This window comes from Corvus cornix, chromosome 8, assembly GCF_000738735.6.
Source record: "Corvus cornix cornix isolate S_Up_H32 chromosome 8, ASM73873v5, whole genome shotgun sequence".
Taxonomy (NCBI): Eukaryota; Metazoa; Chordata; class Aves; order Passeriformes; family Corvidae; genus Corvus; species Corvus cornix.
In genome coordinates this window covers 15,127,747-15,152,692 of record NC_046338.1, presented here as the reverse complement: position 1 = coordinate 15,152,692, position 24,946 = coordinate 15,127,747, and the positions used below count along the sequence as shown (strand labels likewise).

General features: G+C 43.1%; 1 protein-coding gene across 1 annotated transcript; it reads right to left on the bottom strand.

The window, feature by feature from the left end:
* Positions 1-6,713: 6,713 nt before the first annotated feature.
* Positions 6,714-23,157, bottom strand: LMO4 (LIM domain only 4). Its single transcript, XM_039555940.1, has 5 exons — positions 22,820-23,157; positions 20,306-20,544; positions 13,390-13,486; positions 12,877-13,032; positions 6,714-8,764 (listed from the first exon to the last, which is right to left on the bottom strand). The coding sequence occupies exons 2-5, from the start codon at positions 20,539-20,541 to the stop codon at positions 8,756-8,758; spliced, it is 498 nt and encodes a 165-aa protein (XP_039411874.1). The 5' UTR covers positions 20,542-20,544; positions 22,820-23,157; the 3' UTR covers positions 6,714-8,755.
* Positions 23,158-24,946: the final 1,789 nt, after the last annotated feature.

The window sequence follows — 24,946 nt, the reverse complement described above, 5'->3', positions numbered from 1 at the left end:
TTCTCAGAATCCAGCCAGAATCTCCCCTAGCACATTATAACACATTTTACTGGCTTGAGCAGGGTAAAACACAGCCGTCTCCTCAAATGAATGGCTGGTGAGCTCCAGCAGCCCCTGTACAAGGCCGGGCTCACCATCTGTGTTCCTCCCAACGTCCGAAGCCCGTTCACAACTGCCAGCCCTTTGAAAAGCCAGCCTGTTTTTCTGATTGATTCACTTTTTAATGAACTGGGAAAGCCTGTGAACTTAAACCCTGACACCTTCACCTCCCTGCCTTCCTAGCCATCCCTGCAGCAATGTACTGATTATATTTCAAGTTATTATGGGATTAATACAGCTGCCCCTGGTGCCTCTTTCCCCTGAACTTCATCAATAAAAGTTGTGTCCTACTCTTACTCTGGTTAGTTCAGTTTCTTCCTGAATCTCTCCCTGTAACCTGTGACGTGTTGGCAAGGCTATATCGTATCATCCCTTCAAAGCTGCCAACACTGCTGATGTTTAAAACCTACTTGTGTCACGGCCTTGCATAAGCTTTGTGTATTTAAGAGGACATTTTGAGCTTTGCTATGCACTGCACCAGCTAAGTGGGTAGCACATACTTAGCAGTATTGAAAATAATGAAATAAGATAATCCACCAAAAAACTTAAATAGATTGTGCCAGTGTCATCTTTCTTTGAATTCACAGTAGAGCTGTAAAAAAGTACTTTATGCAGGCAAGTTCAGTAGAAGAAAAAAATAAGATGGGGGGAACAAAAGACCTGTGCCCAGCACAGTCCAGTTTTTCACCAACAGCATTTCTTTATACAATATGAGCTTTAGGTTTACTTTTTTTTGTTGGTTTATAGGTTGGGGTTTTTTCTCCCCCAAGAATACTATTTCCTAAAAACATCATTAAAAGTGTAATTAACTGGCTTATTCTTTGGAAAGTCTGCAGTTGTTTACAAAAGAATTGCCACACAAGCTGCCACCTTCAACTGTGTTGAAGCAGGGAGTGATGTTCTTGTTTACAACTGTGCATCAATTTCACAATATATTTAGTTTTGGTACAAGTTACATATAAAATTCTTACTGAGTTTAATGTTGCAGCAAATAACACATACAGTAAGTGAGTAGGATTTATCACTGGTTGTAATGTCATTGTACATATTCAAAATATATACGGTGAATGATATATACACATGCACATGCAAACAAAATGGAAATATATTTAGTTTAAGAAGTGATGAATTGTGCTTGCTTCCATTATTCTCATTTTGTACGTAGGAGAACGGAGATCAAGCACATCAGTGAAAAGAGTGGCTGTTTGGGATCGCATCTGTGAAGCAGCACAGTCACCAAAGAGCAGGTTGGAGAAGAAACAGCACTTTTGTACCCATAGCACAAGACAGGGGGTCCCTCAGAAGTGAGGCACCCACTGTGGCTGGTGGGATACAAGCAAATCCCATGAAGTCCCAAGATGCTCCCACGAAGCATAAAATATCTATCCAGGTAAAAAGCTTCCCCCAAGATGTTTTATTCAAGCTTTTTCCTTAAAGAAGGAAATAGTAATTTTCCCCTTTAAATTCTGTTTTCTTTTTCCCCCCCTTGTTTGGTCTCTCCCGTAAATACAGAGGCCAGAAGGCTATGCTTAAATAATTCATCTACAAATTTGCAATATCTTTTTGAACTATAGCAATTAAACGGAAAATAGAAAAATCAGCTCAGCATCCTGTTTGGATGTAATTAAAGGTATAATCTGTTCCATTTGAACACTTCAGTGCTTACCCTTCTTAAAACAACAAGTAAGAATAGTAGCTCATTTGCAATATGCTTTTTTTTTCAAGTCAGCTAAAAAGACTAACTGATGAAGCAAGAATAATAATTTTTAAATGTGGCATAAGCACAAAAATACCAACTACAGCTTTCGAATGATTGCTGCAGATCTCAAGTGTGATGAGAGTTCAGTAACAAGGGATATAAGCTTTATGGCAAAACACTGAAGTCTTCCACTATTTGATATCAGCATCTCGATATGGCTGATATAATTACCTATCAAATACATCAGTGGAATGAATATCAGACGATACCCAAAAATATGGAAGTGGGATGCAGATCAGCTCAGTCTTTAGGGGCTGTTTGATCTTAGCGTTTTTTTCTAAGAATAAAAGACAAATACTGCATTCGTTGCCCCTTTGTTTTCTATAAGCAGCTGAAGATTTTACAGCACAATAAAGTTAGCCTATTAATGGCTGGCTTATGAGTTTTAGCTGGATTTTTACCCTCCTACTGGACATTTCTTCACTGCTCAAAGAAATTGAAGTCAGGTGTAAAGTTAATATCTGCCTCATTCATTTATTCATATTGTAAGCAATCAAGATTTTCCCAAATCACAGGGCAATCTCTTGCCTTTCGAGAATTAATATAGGCCCTGTTCTCTCAACTTAGTTTAACAAAACAACTGGCATAGGTTCAATGGAAGCAATGATTATTCTGAGAGGTTATGGTGAACCACAGAAGTTGTTAGCAAGAATCTTGCTTGTAAGATCCCCTAAGAGGAAAAGTATATGGATATTTCAAAATGTAATTAACAGCATATTCCAACAATGTGAGAAAGAAACATCATCTGGTTTAGCTGCAGAGGAATCTGACTGCACAGGGCGAGCTTTGGCTTGCTCAGCAGCCACCACTAGGAGCAAAGGACACGATGGGCACCAGAGGGGACCCCTCAGCAGTGCTGGGAAAGGCCGCAGAGCAGGCTCTGTCTATGGGGGGCTCCTTTCATGCTGCCCATTTCACTGTGCTCAGCAGCACGGTGCCCTCCTCACAGGCAGCTTCGCTGGGGCCAGCACCCAACCAGGAAGAATAACTTTTTTAAAAACATCCACTTTCTCTCCACTATGCTCTCAAAAAAAAAAATGCTTTTGGGGCAGGCATGTCTCAAGCCTAATTTTGGTCTTAATGCTATGGTTTGTAGCACTATTTCAACAAAATTGTTGAGGGTTTTTGTTTTGATTTGGATTTTTAAAAGTTAAATACATAGCAGCAAATAAAAACAATTCTAAAAAGCGAAATGTTATCTTTTTCAAACATTTTGATGATTCAAAAAAAATCAGTTTTCAAGCTTCAGCATTTGTAAGCTCAGGTGAATAATGTAGCAGAGAACTGATTAAAAAAGATAAAATGATCGTAAAAACGTGAGTGATATTACACATGGGAACAAAATGGCACAATGGTCTACAAGGCCTCCATTACAATGGTGAATATGAGAGAACTTTCAGCTTACATTTGCTGAAAGTTAGCACCTATTAAAATTTCCAGGCTTCCTGGGGTGCATGCTCTGCTGTTTGAAAGCCCAGGCCCTTTTCAGGACTGGTCCTTCAGGGGCCTGAGCCCCCTCAGAGCCTTCCTCAATATTGTTCTCCCACTGGGGCCTTCAGCGGACAAACTGAAGGTGAGTGGGGTAAAAAAAGCCTCTGGTGAGCCACCCTCAGCTACCCCCTTATGTCCTATTGCCTCCCCCTGAACTGTGCAGCCTCCTGCACACCAAAAACATTTCTGTGAGCTTAATGCTAGAACTACTGTTAAAAGAAACACAACAACAGAACTCATTAAAAAACACCCACAGAGGAAGGATAAAAAAAATTCCTCAACACAGTAGTGTCTGTCTCCAGTAAACAGGGCTCTTTTCAAGCCTTGGGCTCAGACATAAGACCACTCTACCAGGGTGAATGATTTACTGTCAGCTGGGCCATTTTCACTTCGGTTTAAGCACAGGCATTTTACCTGCCATTTGCCAGAAGCTGGGAGCTGCTCAGGTGGCATTTGTTACCCATGTGCCACTTGAGCAGCAAACCTGCAGCAGTTTCCCAAGCAGCAATCACCCACCCCATGGGTCACACTGCAGGACCCAAGCCTTCCCCCCACAAGGAACATCTCAGAGAGAAGAATCTGTGCCTAAATGAAGCAATGCTTATCTCATGCATGCCACAGGTGTGATGTCATCCCCTCTTGTGGAGGAACCAGGATGTCTACAGCCTCTACTCTACAAAAATTCAGGAGCTAAAGTTAACATGTCTCAGACTTTGTCAAAATATGGTGATAATTAAAAAAATTACCACTACAAAGTTAATTCCTCTCTGAGTTCTTACAAACACGTTTTTAATTTGCACCAAAAATTTACATTTCAGATTTCAAGTCAACCAGGAATGGTACAAGCTTGGCCAGGGACTCGAGGCAGTGGCTGGTGGGTTCTGCAAGGCCTAGGGGCAGGAGCACTGTAGCTTCCCGGGAGTATCACAAGCAAATAGTTGCCAGCAAACCCCAGGTGCACACAGGTAAGCCCATCGGATTGCTTTAAACTCTCATCCCTTGTATGAGTGTGAAAATAATCACTGTGTCAGATAAACCTTTGCTCTTTATTAAAAAACCCAAACAAAACAAACCAAACTTATAAGGTAATTGATTGCTTTCTTCTAGTCTTTTATTAGTTATGATTAAGGAGCTATAGTAGCCCTGTTTACACAGCTCTAACAAGTCAGGACCTGCAGAACGTTATTGGCTTGGGGCCCACAACTTGCCGTCCATTCTCAACAGAATCAATCTGGAGCTGAAAACATCCCCGTAGGAAGCGTACACATCCCTGCTTATACAGAACAGAAACAGCAATAACTTCAGGTCCTGTAAGCTGCAAGTTCAGCTTACAGAGATCAGCCCTGACTTGTCATCGCTCTCAGCATGTTGGTGATGAGATCAGAGCACTTCAGCAAGGACTCATACTTCCAGCTTGACAAGGGACAGAGGTGAGCATGTTACACCTCACTGTTACTCGCCTCTCCAACTGCAGAAAGGAATCGAGAGCTCCTCTGTTTAACATGCAGTCACAGCACTGCCAATCTAAAATGGCTGATCAGTAATACTTTAATTGCAGTTTCATAGAAACAAATTGCTATTTAATTGCAATAAGCTTGTCTGTGACTTAGCTGGACTGACAATAGGCATACACCTGGTAGTACCAGTAACAAGCAGCAACAAGGGTTATCTGGTTCTGCATTTACAGGAGTCTCAGACAGTGCCATCAAACCCAGAACACAATTTCACACTGATTAAATGTAATACTTAAAAAAAATATATATACATAAATTTCCTAATCTCAATTTTATTTTTTATTTTAATAGAGCTGTTCAGAATAGATACTTGCAAAAAGCCGCACACTTCACATACAACTACCAGCAAAATAATTTGATAAAAGATTTAAATTGAAATGATCTTTTGAAATTACAGAATCAGGTTAAAAAAGACCTCTGAGGTCATCAAGTCAGAACACCACCGTGTCAACCAGACCGTGGCACTCAGTGCCATGTCCAGTCTTTCCTTATCACCTCCGGGGCGGTGACTCCACCACCTTGACAGCAAGGCATACTCTGCCAGTATGTGAGGTTTTGGGGGTTTTTTAGTATTTACCCTAATGTTAGAGGATGCAAATTTTACCAGTGTTAACTAACAGGGAAAAAGGGAGACAAACTCAGTGTGGTTAATATTCTGAAGATGTGACTTAATTTCATAGGCTTCATTTTGTTAAGGCGTTCTCATTTTGTATTTCATAAGATACTGCATAACCTGTTAAAATATTTAAAGATAAATCATGTAGGACTGAAAAGACAGTATCTTGTTGCAAACAGAATTTGGTTTGGAAAGGCTTAATGTCCCAGTGCCTGCCAGGATGCGTAAATCTCATAACTAGACAGCTGGATAGGTAAAAACATTAAACCCATTTAGAGGGCAATCTTTTTACAAAATTGTTTCATTAATAAGAGTGACAATTTATATGATTGAGATGTTTAGATGCAGTATAGACAAAGCATTTTATCCAGGCTCATGAGGATGATTTCAGATTAGTTATATTTCCTTTGATTCTTTTTTTAACAGCATTCATTTTGAAAGTAAGGGAAGCTCTTACTGAATGATTATTTGACTTTTCAGCAGCACTAAATGCAGAGGGTGTATTTCAGCCTCAGTGCAGCAAATACCTGTGATAAAAGGTGAACAAATACGTGTTTTTCTTTACAGATCTCCTAAAAAAGAAGTGATTTTTCACATAAGGACAAATCCAAGAGTTTCCAGTAGCCCTCTGCCCACACCTACTGTCCCCATTACAGCCTGTTTCATTGTGTGAAATGCCTCTGGTTTCAAGAAAGTGTTTCACCTAAAGCAAGAATACTACTTAAATATGTTCTATTGTATATTCATAGCTCCATTAGTCCTCCTGCAATTTAGCACATCAAAGCAAAGGCTTCATCACTTGCATGTGGATTATGCTAACATGAGTGACATTTGTAATCTTATAGGTCTGCAACTTAAGAAATGCTTTTAAAGTAAGCTATTAAATAGGTAGCTGTGCTTTACAAATGAGTCATATAATAGTTTATTTAAAGCTGTTAATGAACTTCAACCTCTACATCACTAAATGCTATCCTACATTACTTACTATAAGTTATTAGCTATCTTCTTAGCACTTCTAGGTTATATTGGACAACCAAAAATCTGTACATGTTAGATTTAAACACTGTACCTTGAGTGCTTATACTGAAAGAATATAAAAAGATGTCTACAGTCTCACTAATACTTGAATTCTATATTCATATGACTTCAAGTGTCTTTTCAAAGATATTGAAGCAGCACAATTTGCAGGACACTTTAAGACTTTAATGCCAGATCAAAAAGCTTAGAAACTTACTTAAAATACCCATAAGTGCATTTAATTAAAAATCATACATAGTGTCAGTCATTTATGTTGTGCTTTATATGTTATGCAAGTAGTCTTTTGTCTTTACTGTCTGATACTATATGTTGCTACATTTTCTTTTCTCTGAAACAGTGCTTCTTCCTCAAGCACTGAAGTGTTAAAAGAAGAAATTCAGCAGCCCTCCAATATACTAGAGGTCATGAAGTAGAATCTGAAACAAAAATATCTGCTGTTGGTTGTTTAGACAGATGAATCTATAAATCAACTTTTTGTGTATCAGCATCACAAGTAAGTCAAGCTCACTCCATAACCAAGCATGCCAAGTAGTGAACACCTTCTAAAAAACAGAATTAAACAAAGTAATGATGTGTTGTGAATGCATTAGTTTCCTATAAAAGTAGAGTATTTCTTAATATTGATTTGCTTTTAATTGCAGCAAAGGCAGATTCATTGCTTGCAGGTTCCTGACTGAGGGCATACAGTGCACAGCCACAGATCCCATGTTAGTATTCTTGCTAAAAACATGAAAATTCAGATTCTCTTTTTCTCAAAAGTATTCTACACAGATCTACCACAAAACAGCTGATGGGAAAAACATGGAAAATGAAGTTGTTCCCTTTATAAGCTTAAAGGTGGCTCTGCTGCTTTGTGGGGAGGTGGTTTTTGTTTGCTTTCAGAGAACAAATCATATTTTGAGATCAGGTAGTTCTCAGAAACAGCCCAGGAAACAGATTTTTTTCTTTCCTTATCAGTGTTGAAAAGTTAAATTCTTTCACCCCAGCAAACACAACTTTATGTTGTTCAGATCAGAATAGCTATTGTATTCCTTGTCATGAATACTCACTTCTAGTGCTCAGCATGAGGTACAGACCTTTCGTTTGCTTTTATTTTTTTGACCTCTTACGGTATATTCATACCCTCTTTATGCTTGCATGCTCAGAGACATGTGCACACCCTTAACACAGAAGGAACTGGAAAGAAAGAGACCACAGTACCTCTGTGTGTGCTGTTATTCACTGCAATGGGAATTGCAATATAGTTGCTGTTACCAGAATTAAGAATCTCTATGAAAAAAAATATAATTTTGGAGTACTTGTTATCCTTGCCAAAAGTAACATGGTGAAGTAGGTTAGCAGAGTCTTTACTGGCATAAGACAAAAGAAAAAATCCAAACCAAAACCTACTTTTAAAGGTAATTGACAATTAAGATAATGACTTTGTAAGATGAAGTTGCAGAATGTTTAGAATGCAATTTTAAAAAAAGCAAAGCTTCTAAAACCCATACTCAGTTTCGTTTTACTTTTTATTATTTAAATACACCATACTAGAGCAAATGTCTCTGAAAATATCACAAATAAAAGATTTTTCTTCATTCAGCAAATTAGAAGTAGGTGAAAATTTCTACACAGTAGCTGCTATGAGCCTGACTTTTTTCTTTTTTTTTTTTTTTTTTTTTTTTTTTTTGCCATGGGAAGTAGCAACATTAGGACAAGAACACTTACATGCATACATACATTGTATTTTACAGAGATACAATAAAAGTGTTTGTGATAGAATATCACAAAAGCCACATCTTTATCTCATGTTCAGTTTGATTGAAACACATTTCCTTACAACACTTAAATATACAAAGAGCAAATAGAATGTTGTTAAGGTAAAACACAGGGTACAAACTGGCCAGTGCCCTGCTAATTGTTAATGAGGGTAGAAAGCAGATTTCAATGCTTCTTTTAATTAGCTTCATTAGTCATCTTCCCCACCCACCCTCCCCAAGACGTCCTCTGGTGGATCTTTTTTCATTTTCTCTACAGTCTCCCATTAGCCCAGGTTCATGGAGTCCTTAATGTTCATATTCAGTCATTTTAATACACCAATAAATGTGGGAAGGGCAATCAAGAATAAAGAAGGTGCAATGGTATGGAGCTGGCATTGATGCTAGCTACAAAGGTGACTTGTCTACTTGGAGACATGGGATCCATCTGTGATGAACAAAATTTGAGATGAAGGCACGCATTCTGCATTACTCTGACCTTTTAGCAGACCTGCAAGAAATAAAAATGGGTATCTTAGCTAAATTTGAGATAGGAAATGACAACATGACTGCTTTTGTCTTTTCCCTATTCACTAATCTCTTTTTTATTAGACTACTTTCCAACTGTGACTTGATTAAGGCTTTCTACACTGGCCATTCATACTGCTAGCGTTTCAACTTTAAATAGCAAAAGCAAACATTTTTCACAGTTTCACTACTAAAGAAAGCAGACATAAAAAAAAAAAGAGACTACAACAAGAAATAAGGGTACTTTCTGGTAACAAATCATACAGTGAATAAGGTGGTTTTTCTGGGCCCCGTTTAAAAGGGAAGAACCATTATGCCATGCCTTTGAAGAAGCAAGTAATATGATCTTGTAATTAGAAGAAATAGTGTGTAAAGCAAATATGAAGTACAGCCAATATCCTCCCAAGGCAACTTCGGTTAATATGCTGCATTGCACAAGAGCTAAATATAGATATTTCAGGATTCCCCCCTCCCATTTAAATTCCTCATCTGGTACGTTAGTTAATGTTACATAAACATTTTAATATAAGAAGTCAAACATGTGCTTTCATACTGGTGTTAATGAATTGTGATAATTAAAAGTGTCTAACTCAATAAAAATCTAAACTTTCATGGATAAAATAGAAATGATCATCCATAGTCTTCAAATACAATCTGTTTGCAATTACCAAAATGAAATAATATATATTAGATTTTTATGGCTTTTAAATGGCATTTTGCGCTTCCCAGGAAGTTCTTTTTCCACCCTTTCTCTAAGTTACTAAAAGCCTGAGGTCTATTAGTAACTGCAACCCCCCACTTTCAAGCTAATTAAAGTAGTAGAGGCTTGGAGGTTTAATTCCCCAGAGCCGAAGCTCAGTGTGAGAAAGGTAATTTGTCTGTCCAGAACAAAGATTAGGGAGCAGCCAGCAAGCATATTTAATAAATGAGCATCAAATATCTTCTACTATGGACACAGACAACACCAATTATGTAACTACAAGGGAATTGTTGAATGATATGTAAACTAGAAGATTTTTGAGATCTTCTCTAAGAGACGTAATGTAACTCATACTTTATTTAAAAGTATAGAAGCTGAAGACAAGCATTTGTTACAAACATTGCCAAGCAGTGGAAAATTTACACTTTTAGTATGTGGTAATACTGTTGCAAACAAGAAATACTACAGGAATACTACCAGTACCAAAAAAAGCAGAGTGAATTCTTGACAATACAGCCCCTTCAAATGAAACAGCACACAGGTCATTGCAAAATAAGTTTGCACTCTGCAGGCAAGCAGTACCGATTTCAGAGAAAACAGGGATTTTCTTAAACTACAGGGCAAGTGATGGGAAGTTACAATTTACATGTGTGAATTGCCTCAGGGAGGCAAGAGGCAGGAATGGCAAACATCCCTGCATTTGTCTCCTAAAAAAAAAATCCCCACGTTTTTAAACCAAGTTAAGCCATGCAACCCTTCCTGCCTGCACCGGTCACCGGTAAACTGCACTGAGACAAGAGTAAGTTCATAACTGTCACCTTCACCTGCGCAACAGAAGTGTGTTTGAATGCTGGGAGTCTCTCAATCTCTTTGGTTAAATAAAAAAAAACCAAACCTGTGCATATTCTATGTCTATACTCTCTAGTGATAGAATAACCTGGAAAATGATTGATCTGTAATGTTTAATAAAACATATGATACAGCCAACTCTGTTACAGTGGAAGAATATTTTTAATCAGTGGCCTGAAAACATGCAGCTTTCTGGAAAATATCTCAGATGTTAAAGATGTTAAAATATTTAGACTGTTAAAAAAGCAAAATATAAAACACAACTCTCTTAGCAACTGCCCCTGTAGCTTCCAAAGTTCCAGAAACCTGACAAATACACGAATTATCAACTTATCTCTTTAACTGTGTTTGTTTTCTGGAGTTTCAGTGCTCTGCGATTCTCTTTGAAAACCAGCAGGAGAAGTTAGATTTCTAGAGAGACTGTATTATAAGAAAAAAACCCCTCAAACTACGTGTCCCCTCAACCTTCTCCCTAATAGCTGCTCATCTGCCTCAGCTCTGGCTGCAGCAATGCCACTCCCAGTCAGTGACAGGAGCTAACAAAAACCTGCTCTCACCACTCTCCTTCTTGCATTTAGCTCCCACCAGGTGCCTACAGTCACGAGCTCTGCAAGCCCAGTCCCGTTTTACTTCTCTTTTCCACGTCCTGTGTTCCTCATCATGTCTACTGCTTTTATCGCAACTAAATCATTTTTATGTTTTGCTAAGGCAGAGAAAGAAACTGATAAAACTAAATGACAATTTAGACACCTATTTGAAGTTACATTAAACTTTACATTCGTAGAAGACAAGTGGATAAACCACTCTCAGAATGGTAAACCTTTTACTGCAGTGTATAAAGATAAATGGTTTTACCTATATTTTGAAATGGGATACCTATAAATATTCATTTAACAGAATCACTGCTAGCTAGTCTATATTACAGATTTGTTTCATTAAAATTCACAACAGTATAAATCTATGAATCTTTAACTGTATTTGCACTTCCTTGAGAAGAGGCTGCACATTCTCTTCCAATCTTAATTATCTTTGTTCTGCCTAACTATGTAGCATTTTTGTACTCAATTCTCTCATCACCTCAATTGACAAATTAAGTAAATAAAAAAGGCCCATGCTTTATTTTGGTGTAATTACATTCACTATATAAGACTTGAAAGAATGCTTAAAATTAATCAGTAAATTTATGCACAGTAAAAAAAAAAAGCAAACACAGATATTGAAATGTAGCAACACAACCAAAAAAACTCACGTAAATTAAAGAACAGTTTCTGTTTTCTCGGACATGTTTTTCCACTCACTAAAAGCACAACAACATATACTGTACACTACAGAATAGATCAGCCTCGCATTTGTCCCAGATTATTTTTTAATCTTCTGAATTCCTACTTGCAAATAAATGTTATTTTTTGTGATCCTTACAGACATTAATGAAGTTCCTATTGTAAATCTATAAAGAATTACCAACTGAAGTGTGCACTTTTTGTTTCATTGCAATAACTCAGTGCTGTGCGATTGCCTGGGTTAATGATGAAAAAGTCAAATATACTATCAGAGCTGATGGAAAAATCTATCACCAATCTGAAATTAAAATTCATCTGTGGTCAATAAGATTTAATATCCAAGCAAGTGGCGCTGTAAAGAGTAAATGAATCAATGTCATCAATACATAATCAGTATGAAATATGATGTGAATAAAATTATGTGAAAGAGTCATACATCCACTCTTTTCTGGACCAGGGTGGAATGAACAGTCTCTTAACTCAAGGTTGACAGTAATTGTTACAAATTAGGCACAGCAGTTATCAAAATGCACTCAACTTGCATAGCTTTAGGACTGATTAAGGAGATTAAAATACATCTAAAACTATCTAGTTTCAGAGTTACAAGACAACTGTTGATCAAAAATTTTTTCTTCTTCTTCACTCTATGATTTGTACAGTCATTATTTACTCATTTAGCTAGAAACCAAAACTATCAACCATAGAGATACACAATCTCTAGTTCAGCTGTTAGTGTTATGGAACGCTAAGAAAATAGCACTTTGGTTTTAAAATCTGAGTTATGACACACAAAACAGGCAAGCAACTACTTCTGAAAGAGTACCTCGGCATGCTTCCGCAACTAAAACCTTAATATTAAAATGAAATACATTCGTTTAGTCCAGAAATCTTCTCTTCACAAGACATTTATTTCCATATTAAAGGATCTAATTTTCCTCCCTCAGAAACCTGTTCTCCTGTAGCCCTTAATTTCAAGATTATAAAATACTTCTTTCTTAAAGGTTTATATTGATGTATGCTTTGTACACAAGGAGTTCAACACCTGTAGAGATGCACGTGCCCAAACCAAAATAAACTGACTCACCCTGTATGTCATATTTAAAAGGTTACTATTTTCTCCCACACCCTGTGCCTAAATAACTTAAGGTGAGTTCAGTTACTTAAAGGTCTCTGCAGGGCTAGGGAATGTCCACTATTAGAATGATGAAAAGAAACTGATCTTCATTTAGCTCTAAGAAAGCTCATTAGTAATTGTGGAGTATTCACCTTCTGGTCTGGCAGTAGTGGATTACTCTGAAGTGAATTCAAATGGCCATTGATGAGAGCTGTAGGTCTATCATGTTCACAAAATAAACTGCCATTGATGTAGTGAAACCGATCTCCAGGGACCAGGCGATTCCGGCAGGTAGAGCATGTAAAACACTGGAAAATGAAAGAGACAGCAACTGAAACTACAGCACAAATTAAGTATGCTGCAGGTTTGAAAATTACACTTCAGACACTGCAAGTGTAGTTGAGATATGGAGCTGCTTGGTTTCCAGTATCTCCAAGTATGGCATTAGTCTTACCTGTTGGGACTGTGCAGTACGTAACTCAAGGAGAGTTCTACCAATTACGAGGGAACAAAGCTATGCACTAAGGAAAACTTTATAATAAATACTCATTCTTCTAGTTATTATTTTGCATTCCATTCATAAGCAGATGCAGGTTTTACACTAAAGAGGCACAGCAGTACTAATCAGCTACTAAAAACAAAAGTACACAGAAAAACCCCCTCACCTTAAGATGATAGACATTGCCCTGTGCCCTCATGACCAGCTCACTAGCAGGAATGGACTGTCCACAGGCACTGCAAGCACCACTATTTCCAAATAACCTGAAACAGAGGTGATGATTGTGAATAATTTAATACACAGAAGGCTCTAGGCATTTTTGCACATCACTGCCATGGTTTATCACACAACTATTTTAGACTTCTGACCCTCATCTTCCAACTTGCTTTGTTTCATAAGATGAAAAAGTGTATTTTTGTGTAACAACTGGTAGCTTCACCTTACCTGGGATGTGGTTACACGGGATTTAATCAGAAATATTGACTTACACCTCCAGAAACACAAACAATTCTGTACTACACACATTTTATCAGATTACTGGGTTCATCATAAAAAAAAGATACAATTCATGACTGGAGTTTAAATGCATTGTGTCCTTGAAATTATATGAAGAAGTCTTTTGTACTTTAATCATATCTTGAGATATGAGTCATCAAAAGGGTTAAGAGGATTTGATTGTATATCTAAGAAGACATCATGCTCAGTGTATTGAAACTCCAGTAAACCTCCATCAGTGCAGAGTTTCCATTAGAAACTCTCTGCTATCCAGGTTGATATATAATGTGTATGGGTTAACCTTTTCAATCATGGTGTCAACACTTTAGATTTGCCTCTGCTCATCTCTTTCATCCTAACCTTCTCTCTCTCTTGATAATGAAATGCTTGCTCCAACTTCCCTCTATCTGCTCCTGAGTCCACAATTTAGATTACTTCATCTCTGCTAGCAACAAACTGAATGAAATTTCGATTTGAGCAGAAAGTAATTTACCGGGATCTGGACCCATTTGTCATCATATCTCTCTGGGTGTTTGCTGTATCACTGCAGTTTTCCTATGCAATCAAATGAGACCACAACATCTGCCATTGGGGGGGGCACACGCAGTGGGGGGAGGGGGGAATAGGCGGAAGAGTGGTGAAGAAAAATATATACATAATTCTTCAAATCCATTTAAAGGTACAACGCATTGATTCAAAATATAATACAATAATGATTATTGAGTTCTACTTTTACAGGCTGTGTTAGCTAGAATTAGAAAAAAACGTTATTTGCTTTTGCACGAGTCTCTAATAGACACAAATATTTATAAAGACTACCACAATTCATTTCGCAGTAAAAAAGGGAACTGAACTAGCTGGCAGGGTCACAGACCCACTTTTCTGCACGATGTAAAACACAGTAATAGGATTTACAAATTAGCGTATTGGTGTCATAATAAATATTAATATTTGCATCTCCTTCCTGTCCAAATAAAGTCATAAAATTCTGTTTGTGTCAACCTAGGACACGCATTACAACAGAATACCCGTAATCTGAATGATTGCAGTGTGCCTCTGTATAAAAATAATTGCTTTGAATTTCCAGAATCTGAGCTTGCAGAGGAGGCTTGTCATGTTCAAACTACTAATTTGCTGTCGCCACTTTATTGAAAATAGCCTGTAAGTTGTTATTAAATGTATCGACTGAACGACAGAGAGAGTAGTAAAACTGCCCCTTAAGATGGCTTTTAATAGGAAGCTGAGAAACAAATTTTGCAGCAGCATCGATTTGAAGAGTTCAATCAAAACTCCATTTCAAAACTAATTAGTCTGAGATCCACGACACATTGACACGTTCTTGCAGAATCACAGCGGTTACAAAGGGAAAGCTGAACTAATACATTGTCAGGACCTCCCGCCAAAGGGACTAAACTGTCTGGCAACTAAAGGTCCATTATTAGGGCATCTTCCAAACCAGGACCAGTTCCGAATAGTTACATGATACACCGAGGTTACTTCCAAAGCGTTGCAATATGCTTTTTTCTTCCTTCATTGTTACTAGTAACGAAGTTGGCACTAGAGAAGGTGCACGGAAAGGGCTGTGAGAAAAGGCAGAAATGCACTACATTTCTACAGCAAAGATCCAACAATCCAGAGTAAGGGGGTGGCAGCAAGGGTATTGCTGGCTAGAAGGGCGAAGATGGACAGACGCTGTCAGTTGTCCAGGAGAATCTGAACATGGTGAGCCGTCTCTCACAACCCCCTCTTCCCTCCCCCCCATACAATTGCACCACCCAACTGAAAACACAGCTTTCAGAATGCTGATCTCATTGCACTACTTGTCTTCATTAAGCATTCAGTTGTTATACTATTCTCTCTGAACTAGAGTGGTTCCACACCTTGAATGTCTGTGAATTCTAATAAACGGAGTCAAACTAATCCAGAGGCTTTCCACATATCTTAAGTTTTCCCCAGGCATGTTCCCAAAACAACTCTACTTTGGGAAGACACTTCAGCTGAATCTTCTGCAAAAATTTCTAAAAGTTACTTACAAACTCAGAACACCTTTCTGCTGCTTATTATTATTTACCAAGAAAATTAAACTTATTTTTCCTTCTCTACTGTTATGAATGGTTTTGTTCTGTAATACCATTAACAGGAAAAAGGTTTTACCTTTTAAAAAAATGTTATTCCTCCTTACCAGTAACGGAAGTCTTCCACATTAACTATTCTTTACTGAAAAAGTTGTTTTGCATGGTTTCTGGGAAGCTAGAGAGCTAATTATCTAACCAGGGGGACTGTCCAGGACAGTATTTGATTTAAAAGGCTTGAGGCTTTAGGTGCTCAATTAAGTAGCTATCGGTCTCAGACTGGACTTTAATGGGCTCTTTTCTCTTTAACTGCAGCAATGGGTAGAGATACCCCAGGTCAGGCTAATTAAAGCCAGGGGACTCTTTAATTGTGATGACAGAATTGGTTTCAGTTTCCTCTTTGGGTCCTCAGTCCAAGAAGGTCATTAATATTTCAACATTTGGGCAATGCAATCAATCACAAACATCAAGAGGTTCCCTGTACGGACAAGGGAGCTCTTCTACACTTCGCAGCATTTTACTGAGCCACCTTAAATTAACTACTGTGTGGTTCCAACACAGCATTCCCCACACCCCCAAATGCTCCTGGTGTTTTTTGTTGGTGGGGTTTTTTTGGGTGGGGTTTTTTTTCAGAACTTTCTGTAGGAGAGTGGGAATGAAAGCAGCAAGAAATCTTCTCAACCCAGTTTCCCATCTTGCTGCTCAAAATTCAGCATCAGCAGAAACACGTCTCTAGCAACTTGTACTAACACAATAAGGTTCCACTGCTTTCCAAAATTGTGGACACAGATTTAAGCACTCTGATTCTTGCACGACGTGGTGCACATTCGTGTTCACATACATATATCCATCCAAGCCCTAGCAAAGAGAAATGCACATCCAGACCTACTGATCCAGAAGGAATCAGTGTTTTTGTACATTCCCCACATTTAATCTAAATTCTGCACCAGCTATATTAAATGTAACAAAGAAAGGCAACACAGAAATTATGCCTGAAGCCAAGTCCATTAAACGTACTTCAGAATAACTAGAGACCAAGCACCTTAAAAGCACCAGAAGCTATTGATACTTAAAAGGGGGGCTGTGCATAATGGCAAGTGCTGCATTAGAGAAGAGGAAGAAAAAAAAGGAAAAAAAAAACCAGCCAAATTACGCTTGGTTAATTCAGAGTAACAGATCTGCCCCCAAGTGAATTGGAGGCCTTGAATTAATTCTGTTATGACAAATCAAGATAAACGTTCCCCCTAAATTGCATGCGATTTAATTAATTTTTGAGATCCTGTTTTTTTTTTTTTTTTCCTAGCTAATAGTTCACATGCTCCTGTGCTGTCATTGTGCTTGAGTGGGCAGACTTCAAAGTGATATTAAATAACCAACTATTAGATTTACCTAGCACGTCCTATTGGAAAAGTGCCATTTAATTACCTAGCCTGTTCAATTAAAGGGACAGCATTCCCTGAATATAGCAGCTTGCCGCTGATTACCAGGGAAATGAACTGGCTGCCCGGCGGCCCCCTCCCTGGCGCGGCCTCACTGCAGCGCGACCAGGTCCGGCCGCCCCCCGCCCCCGGGGCTGTGCCCCCGCCGCGCTGTGCGGAGCGGCCGCCCGGGGAGGGGCGCCGGGCGCTGCCCCTTTAAAAAGCGCCCGGGCAGCCTCCCCCTCTTCCCCCTTCCCCACCACTCCCTGCTCTCTCTTAGAGGCCAATTTTGTTAATTAAATGTTTTGTTTGCGACGCGGCTCTCATTCATTTCGGACACGTCATTCCGAGCAGATCTAAGCCAGCGACCAGATCTCATTAGATAAAACCTATCAGAACTAAGAGAAAATGGAGGAGACACTAATTAAAGCTTTTAATTGTGCGGATTCGCTGCCACGCTGCTGCTTTATCTGGCATCTCAAGGTTGGGAGGGCTGCGCTCCGCTCCCCTCCCTGAGCGCGTTGCTCGCCGTGAGGAAGGAGGGGAAAGGACCAGGGTTTCCACCTCCCTCTCTTTTCCCAGGAACCTTGGCCTTCAATGGAAGCTGTAGCTCTACGGCCAATTTGTTTTCGGGTTTTGGGGGGGAGAGGGAGGGAAAGGGGAGTGTTGTGTTGTTTAAACAACAACAAAAAACCCCACATACAGCTTCAGACAGCTAAAAACCTCATTAATAAATGGCCCTGGGGTCTTGGCCCGAAGGAGTCAAGTCCCTTTCACCTGGCACCTGCGGGCCGATCAATCCTCTTTCCCATTTTGTCAGTCGTATCCAGCGTGCCCCGCGTCTCCGGCTGAGAACGGTGCCCGTGGCTCTTGCCTGGGGAAGAGAATGTGCCACCACAAAAGCCCGCCAGAAAACTAAGAGAGAAGAAGAATGACAGAGGGGAACCAGAGCGCCTCGCTGTCAGAGCATTGCCTCCACAGCCAAATGGGGCCATTTCAAACACAAAAAGGGCGAGGGCCTCGCTCATGGCAGCATGACCCACGAGGAAGCCTGCAAAGTCAATTTCCAGCAGGAAAGCTCCAAGTTAACTCAACCCTGGCAGCGCCACACCATCCTACCCCACCTTGAGTGTACAGTGTCCAGTTCAAGTTTCAGCAAGCATCTGTCAGAGTTATTTTTGCAAGTCAAATTACACAGATCTAAAGAGAAGTCAGGCAATAGGACAAGGAGATCAATTCAAACCCCTCATCTGATAAAGCATCCTATTCATAATCGCCTACATTAAAATAAACGAGTATTAATTTTTGGCAACACAAAACCAGAGGACTGCGATAAGCTTGCCTGAACTTGCCTCTGGGACACAGTGGACGCATCTCCTCTTTTTAATTAGTAGCAATCAGACATGAGGGTTTGTTTGATGGCGTTGGCCGAGTGATGAATCTGTACTATTCAGTGCATCTTAACAGTAGTGTCAATTTTTCCACTTCAAACGAGACTCTTTCCCTAACACCGTTCTGCTCTATTTAATTACTATTCTGCCAGGCTTAGGCTTGTTGCTTAAGGATGATGACCAAAAAGCACCATTAACCCCCCACAATGTGCTGATTTTTTAGCATTTCTCTCTAAAAATACCCCCGAAACTAGCAAAACTAAGGCTTCAATTCCTCAGACATACCACGGGACGTATTTTACATACTTAACTGCGTGAAGCCACAGCCAGGTACCAGGTCAGAGGCTGCACTATCAGAGTAACCAAATCTCAACTCCATCCTCTTAACTAAGGAGGTCTCTGTGCATATACACACTACAATCCACATCTTCTCAAATATAAGTTTTACAACATAAGCAAACTTGTAACATTTGATGGCTGCTTTTGGTAGGGTTTTTTTTTTTTTTCCAGAAAGGAAAAAAAAGTTGAACTTCTTGGCCATCAGAGAGAAGGGAAATCCTGGGTTAACTCTTGACATTTACTATTAATGAGAAGCCAGAAGCATTTAAACAGAACGCTGTTTGTTTTAACTAAGCATTTCTGTGATGCTGGGAAGGTATGGGGCTTTTTTGTTGTTTTTTTTAATTACTGAATGTTGAAACAGAACACCTCCTTGAAGCATTCATGTGCATCAGTCTATCAAACCATTTACTCAAATTAAATGTGTAATCCTTCAAAATGCCTCCTTTTAAATTAATGAGTTTAAGTAGCTTGAGTTCACCTGAAAAGATCGTACAGGCACCTGACCTCATGAATTCTTTCTATTAATTATATTGGAAACTTGTTGGAAGGGATACTCTGCATAATCTTATTGTACCCCAACATATGCGAGATTAGTGAGGCTTAGTTCCCCCTACCCAAATCTGTGGCATTTAAAGCAAACAGCTTCAAAAGAGGAAGAGGTAAGAAATAAAGGGCAAGAGCATATACCTCCTCTGCTATCTCCTGCATTGTCTATACTGGAAGTTAAGAGAAATGCCGGTTCAAAGCTTCTCTGTAACAATGCTAAGACAAACATCATACCACTGGTTTTTGCTGTAAGTAGAATCCACGGCCCTCCAACTGATGGTTAATCAGCTCTTTCACAAGGAGAACAGAGAATGAGTCATTCTGTTTCCACTCAAAGGAGTTTAAAGGTGCTTATGTAAATATCATAATTAATCAGATACTAAAGGCAGGCATTTCATTATTTAGCACCTCTGCCACAGCCTTATTTAAGCTCTACGATTTTAACATTTACTGTTCAGATATGCACACTTCTCCTTCAACACTACAACAAAGCAGATTAATTTAGCCTCTCTGATTGCTGTTTATTTTTAGTTAGGACTTGTTTTGTGCTGACAAACCACTTTAAAGTTACAGTCGTCGTTCAGCCCCCCCAACTCTTCCCTCCACTTGGCAATCGCAACTCGCCCTGGGCTAGGTGCTAACATCCGCACCCGCATGTCTCTCCGATCCTAATGAAAGAGCCATCCTGAGCCAGCCCACCCCTCTGCCCTGCGGACACCCACCACGAGGAAAAAAATGGGGTGGAAAAAGAGAAAAATGGAGAAAAAGGCAGCGAGAAAGGGGGAAAGCAGTCCTCACCAGCGTGGCCGTCGCCTCACCTGATGTAGTCGTTTCTGCAGAGAATCATCCCGCTCTTGGTGTAGCAGGAGGTGCCGATGTCCCCCAGCTGGGCCTGGCAGCAGGAGCACTTGAGGCAGCGGCTGTGCCAGTAGCTGTCCATGGCGTAGAGCAGGAAGCGGTCGGCGATCTTCCCCCCGCAGCCGGCGCACCTCTTCCAGGAGAGGGAGCCCGCCGTGACCGGGGGCGGCTGCGCGCTGCCGCCGGGGTTCACCATGGCCTGCGCGGAGAGAGGGGCGGGGGCGGGTCAGCGCTGGGACAGGACGGGCTGGGCGGCAGCGCGGGGCCAGCGCCGCTCCCGGGCCCTGCGGGGGCAGCGGCGGCCGGGCCGCGGGGCAGGGGCGCGGCCGCGCAGCTGGCGGGGAGCGGCGGGCGCGGGGGCAGAGCGAGCGCAACCCGCCGCCCCTCCCGCTCCGGGCTTGTGCAGCTGCAGCTCACAAGTCAGGAACAGTCCCGGGGTTTGTTTTGCTTATGAAAAAAAAGTGTGTGAAGAGTAGAGGGGGGGGGGAAAGTTGTGAAACTGGTTTTTCAGTCTAGGAGAGGCTCCGCAGGCTTGGGGTGGTAACGAGGGGCTCCGGACCGGCCCTCGAGGCCTTGGGATTTTATTTTTTGTAGTTTTATTTTGGAGAACTAAAAACACCCAGAGAAACTGGGTGTTTTTACTCCAGATTGAGGACGCTGGCCCGAATAATAGATCGTTGAACTTTAGGACGCCAGTTAACTTCCTACACAAGTACACTCAACTTTTGTCTCGCTAATCTGCCCTTGATCAGCAGTTTAAATGCTAAAGCTTTGTTACTAAAAAAAAAAAAAAAAAAAAAGTTTACCGACCCTAGGAAAGCAGCAGAGTAATGAAGTGCACCGCTCCGGCTGCAGTTACTCTGGCCGCCCCCGAAACTGCTACTAAGGGCATTTTTCACTTTCTAATAAATGCTTTATGCAAGCAGGACAACCGAGAGATAATATAGGAATCAATTCATAAAGCTTACTCTAAACCGATTAATTTGTTGCCTTCAATCCAGAGTCCAATAAACTCCCGGTGTTCCTCTAGTCACTTATACTATAAAAAGATCAAGTTATTTACTGCCAATTAAGCAGCATGTTTTGTCTTTGTCCTTTGTAAGCCGTATGTGCTCATGCCGAGGCATCTGGCTATCTGCTAAGGACCTTCAGACTGATACGTCCAGAGCAGCGAGGACGAACTTTTCCTGCCACTGGCCCAACTCGACTGCAGGAGAAGAACTGAGGCCGATTTAAACACACATTTCCTCAGAAAGAGTACCTGGAGGTATGTCCAGTGACCGCACAATAAACCAGGAGAACTGCACCAATTAAGCTGTAACAAAAACCCCGAGACTTTATAAAGAAAACCACTCTAAAAGCCATTAGCATTGCATTTATCCGAATGCATCGTATACCTTTATGTAAATTGATTTCTGATGCATTTGTTCAAGGAATTGCCTTTTGTTACAGTTTCCAGCTACAGCTTAATGAATCTGCATTTCCTGCTCTGAGTCCTTAAACCGTTTTCCTACGCTTTAAATCACTTCGGATTTCTTAAAAGAAAGAAAAAGGCTCCATGCCACCACCTTAACCTGTTCTTTGTCGAAGACAAATATGTGTAAATATAAAATGGGAAACGTTATACTGAGAAAACCATCCAGTAACCCCATTAAGCTAAAGCTCTTAAGGACAAGCAATACCTTAATGCTGATTAAATCTAAAAAGATGAATCAAGAGGACTGACCAGAAAGTGACTCCCTTGATAACTAAGGACGGGCCCTCATCAAGTTTCATTTAGAGTTTGGGGGGGGGGGGGGGGGGGGGTGGGTGAAGCTTTTAACTTAAATAGGCTTACTCGAGTAATTACAGAGCCAAGCAATTTAGGTCCTGGGATAGGAGTCAATGAAATAGAAAGCAGAGCTAGAAGCTAGAGGCAAAATACCCCCCTTTTAACAGCGTCTCTGCTGCTTTTTTAATGGAGACCAAGGGAGGGACAAGCGGAGAGCTGGAAATTTGTAGTACAAAAATGGATGCTTAATTCATGTCTTGGTTTTAATTAGGTGATTCGCCGAATTTCTCCTGGATTGAAACAAAAGACCGTGTGCGGGGCAGGAAGGGAACCGGAGAGGAGAGAAATAGAGAGTTCACTTTGATCTTTTCTGCCACTGTTTCAGAAAAGTGTTTACTACGGGGGAAGCGGGTGCCCCAGCCTCCCCCCACCCCCCCACCTCCCCACCCCCCCCCGTCCCCTCCATTCACAGCCGAGGCAGGCAGAGCCCTTTCCCGGCGGCAGCTGGGAAGGGGGGTAAGGGAAGGCGCTCCAGTGGCGGCCGCCGCCAGGCTTTGTACGGGGGGCCGCGACAATGCCCGGGGCCCACGGCGACCCGCTCCGCGCCCCTCCGCCCGGCGGGCAGCGGGACGGCAGCGGCGAGCGGGCGGGCACCGCGCACACGAACGCTGAGAAACACGGGGGAGCGACCGGCACTTCTTACCTGCTTCCCCTCTATATTGCAAAAGGCCGGAGAGCGCCGCTCGGGGTTCCTGAAGAGGTCTCCTTGCAAAGAAACAAGCACAGCGCTCGCCCTCTCGCCGGCTGTTGGGAGCGCTGGAGAGAGCCCCCCGCCCGGCAAGGGGCAGCCCAGGCTGGAAAAATATAGATATTGCTATGAGAGGCGTCTGCCCGGGTCCTTCCTCCAGCTCCCGCTTCCCGGGAGGGGAGCTGCAGAGCTCGGTCCCCGCCGCTGAGCCGCACACGCAGGGCGCCGCCGCCGCTCGCTGCTGCAATCGCCGGGCAAGTTTGGCAATGTGGCTTCACTTTGTGCCGCTTCCCCCCCGCCCCCCCCACCTCCGCCCCCTCTCCGGGCTGCGGCGGCTCCCGAGCCTCCCGCGGCGCGGAGCCGGCCGGCCGCGGCCCGCCGGAGCGCCTCAGCGGAGCGGGCGGGAGCCGGCGAGTTTGAGCGGGGCCGGGTACGGAGCTGCTGCCGGGATCCTGCGGCGGCGGCGCTGGTGGGGCGCGGGGGGCGGCCCTTGTGCCCGTCTAAGCGTGAGGCTGCAAGTGCGTGTGTGCCCGTGTGAGTGCGTGTGTGCCCGCACGGTGCGCGTGTGTCCGCTGCCCTTACACATGTGTTACTGACAGAGCAGAATCCCAACTACACTCCGGCTGGGCGCCCCCGTCAGCCCGCCGCAGCCAATCCGCCCCCGGCTTGTTCAGGCGGAATAATAAAACCTGCCAATCCCCGGGAAGACAAAGGAATGAGTGAGAGGGGAGGGAAAAAAAAAAAAAAAAAAAAAAAGGAGAGGAAGGGAGGGGGCGAGGAGGAGGAGGAGGAGGAGGAGGGGAATGTAGAGGAAGGAGGGAGTCAGGTGGGCAGCGCTGGCCGCGCCGGGCGCTGAGGGGAGGCGCGCGGCCGTGAGGGCACCGTCCGCCCCGCCCCGCCCGCCAGCTCCCGGCCACCAGTTGAGAAACTTGGCGGCGAGGGGTCGTCCTGGCTGTCTCCGAGGACAGGCCTGCTCCGCCCGGGCGGCGGCGTCCCTCGGAGCCCTTCCCGGCTGCTGGGCGCTTCACCCGCCGCCGCGGCCCCACCGAGCCGGGGGGAGGCGCCGAGGGGAGGTGCGGCCGCAGCAGCCGCTTCTTGCCGCCTTCGTGGCGCCCCCCGCTGCCCGCGGCCGGCCCCGGTGCCCGCTCCCCGTCCTGCGCTCCCGTGCCGGAGCGGGGAGAGGCGGCGAGGGCCGTGCCCAGCTCTCCCTGCGGGTGGAGGGGCCGTGTCGCGCCGCCGACTGTCACACGTTCCCCGCAGGAGCTGCGCTGCGGGACTCAGGGGGGCACGGCCCGCGGTGGCCGCCCCAGTGGAGGCTTCGGTGGGTTAAGCAGCCGCAGTTGGCGGCACGGCTTGTCAGCAGGGAAGGCAGCTGCGTTTCTGAGGGAGAAGCCCGGGGATGACGGCAAATCGGAACAAGTAATGGTCAGAGAGGACGCTTAAAACTGTGAAAAACCCACTACGTGTTAACTGCACGCCTGTGAGGCCTAAGTGCAGCACACAGGATAAGCACAGCCGCGAATCGCTGGAACACGCCCCCGGAATAACAAAGTGCTCCTAAATGCGGGTGCTGTCCCCAGCGCAGCTCCGCGCCCGGCCGTGCCCGGCACAGGGAACACACGCGCTCCTGTCACCCCGCGTACGCGGCCGCGCTCCTCTCGCGGCGGCGGAGCCGCATCAGTGGCACATTCCCGGGATCTGTTAAAGGACAGACAAACTTCATAACAGGAGTTTCTCGATTCCAGACCGCTGACGTAAGCAGCAGCCAATGCAGCGCTGGCCGGCCGGCAGCAACGCTCGGGCCGCGCTCGACGGGCGCCGCGGGCAGGGCAGGGCAGGGCAGGGCGGCCCCGCCGCCCGCGGGCACGTTCGCTGCCCTGTCAAGTATGTGGTGATGGCAGCGTGACCGGGCTACGAGCTCCGTGCGCCCACCCGATGTCCGAGACAACTAAGTATTTAAAACCTGCTCCTGCCGGCGGCTAACGCAGACGCGGTGCCCCGCACAGGTACACGGAACTCTTCCGGGGAGCACTTCCTAAGTGCTCCGGCGCAGGAACGCTGCCCGCCCGCCCGCTGACAGCC

Bases quoted from the DNA above. Each gene is read 5' to 3' on its own strand.
- LMO4 (XM_039555940.1), bottom strand. From the start codon at position 20,541: ATGGTGAACCCCGGCGGCAGCGCGCAGCCGCCCCCGGTCACGGCGGGC. The intron at 13,487-20,305 runs GTGAGGCGACGG...CCTCTGTTTCAG, and splicing joins TGCAGAAACGACTACATCAG to GTTATTTGGAAATAGTGGTG. The intron at 13,033-13,389 runs GTGAGGGGGTTT...TTCATTTTCCAG, and splicing joins GCAATGTCTATCATCTTAAG to TGTTTTACATGCTCTACCTG.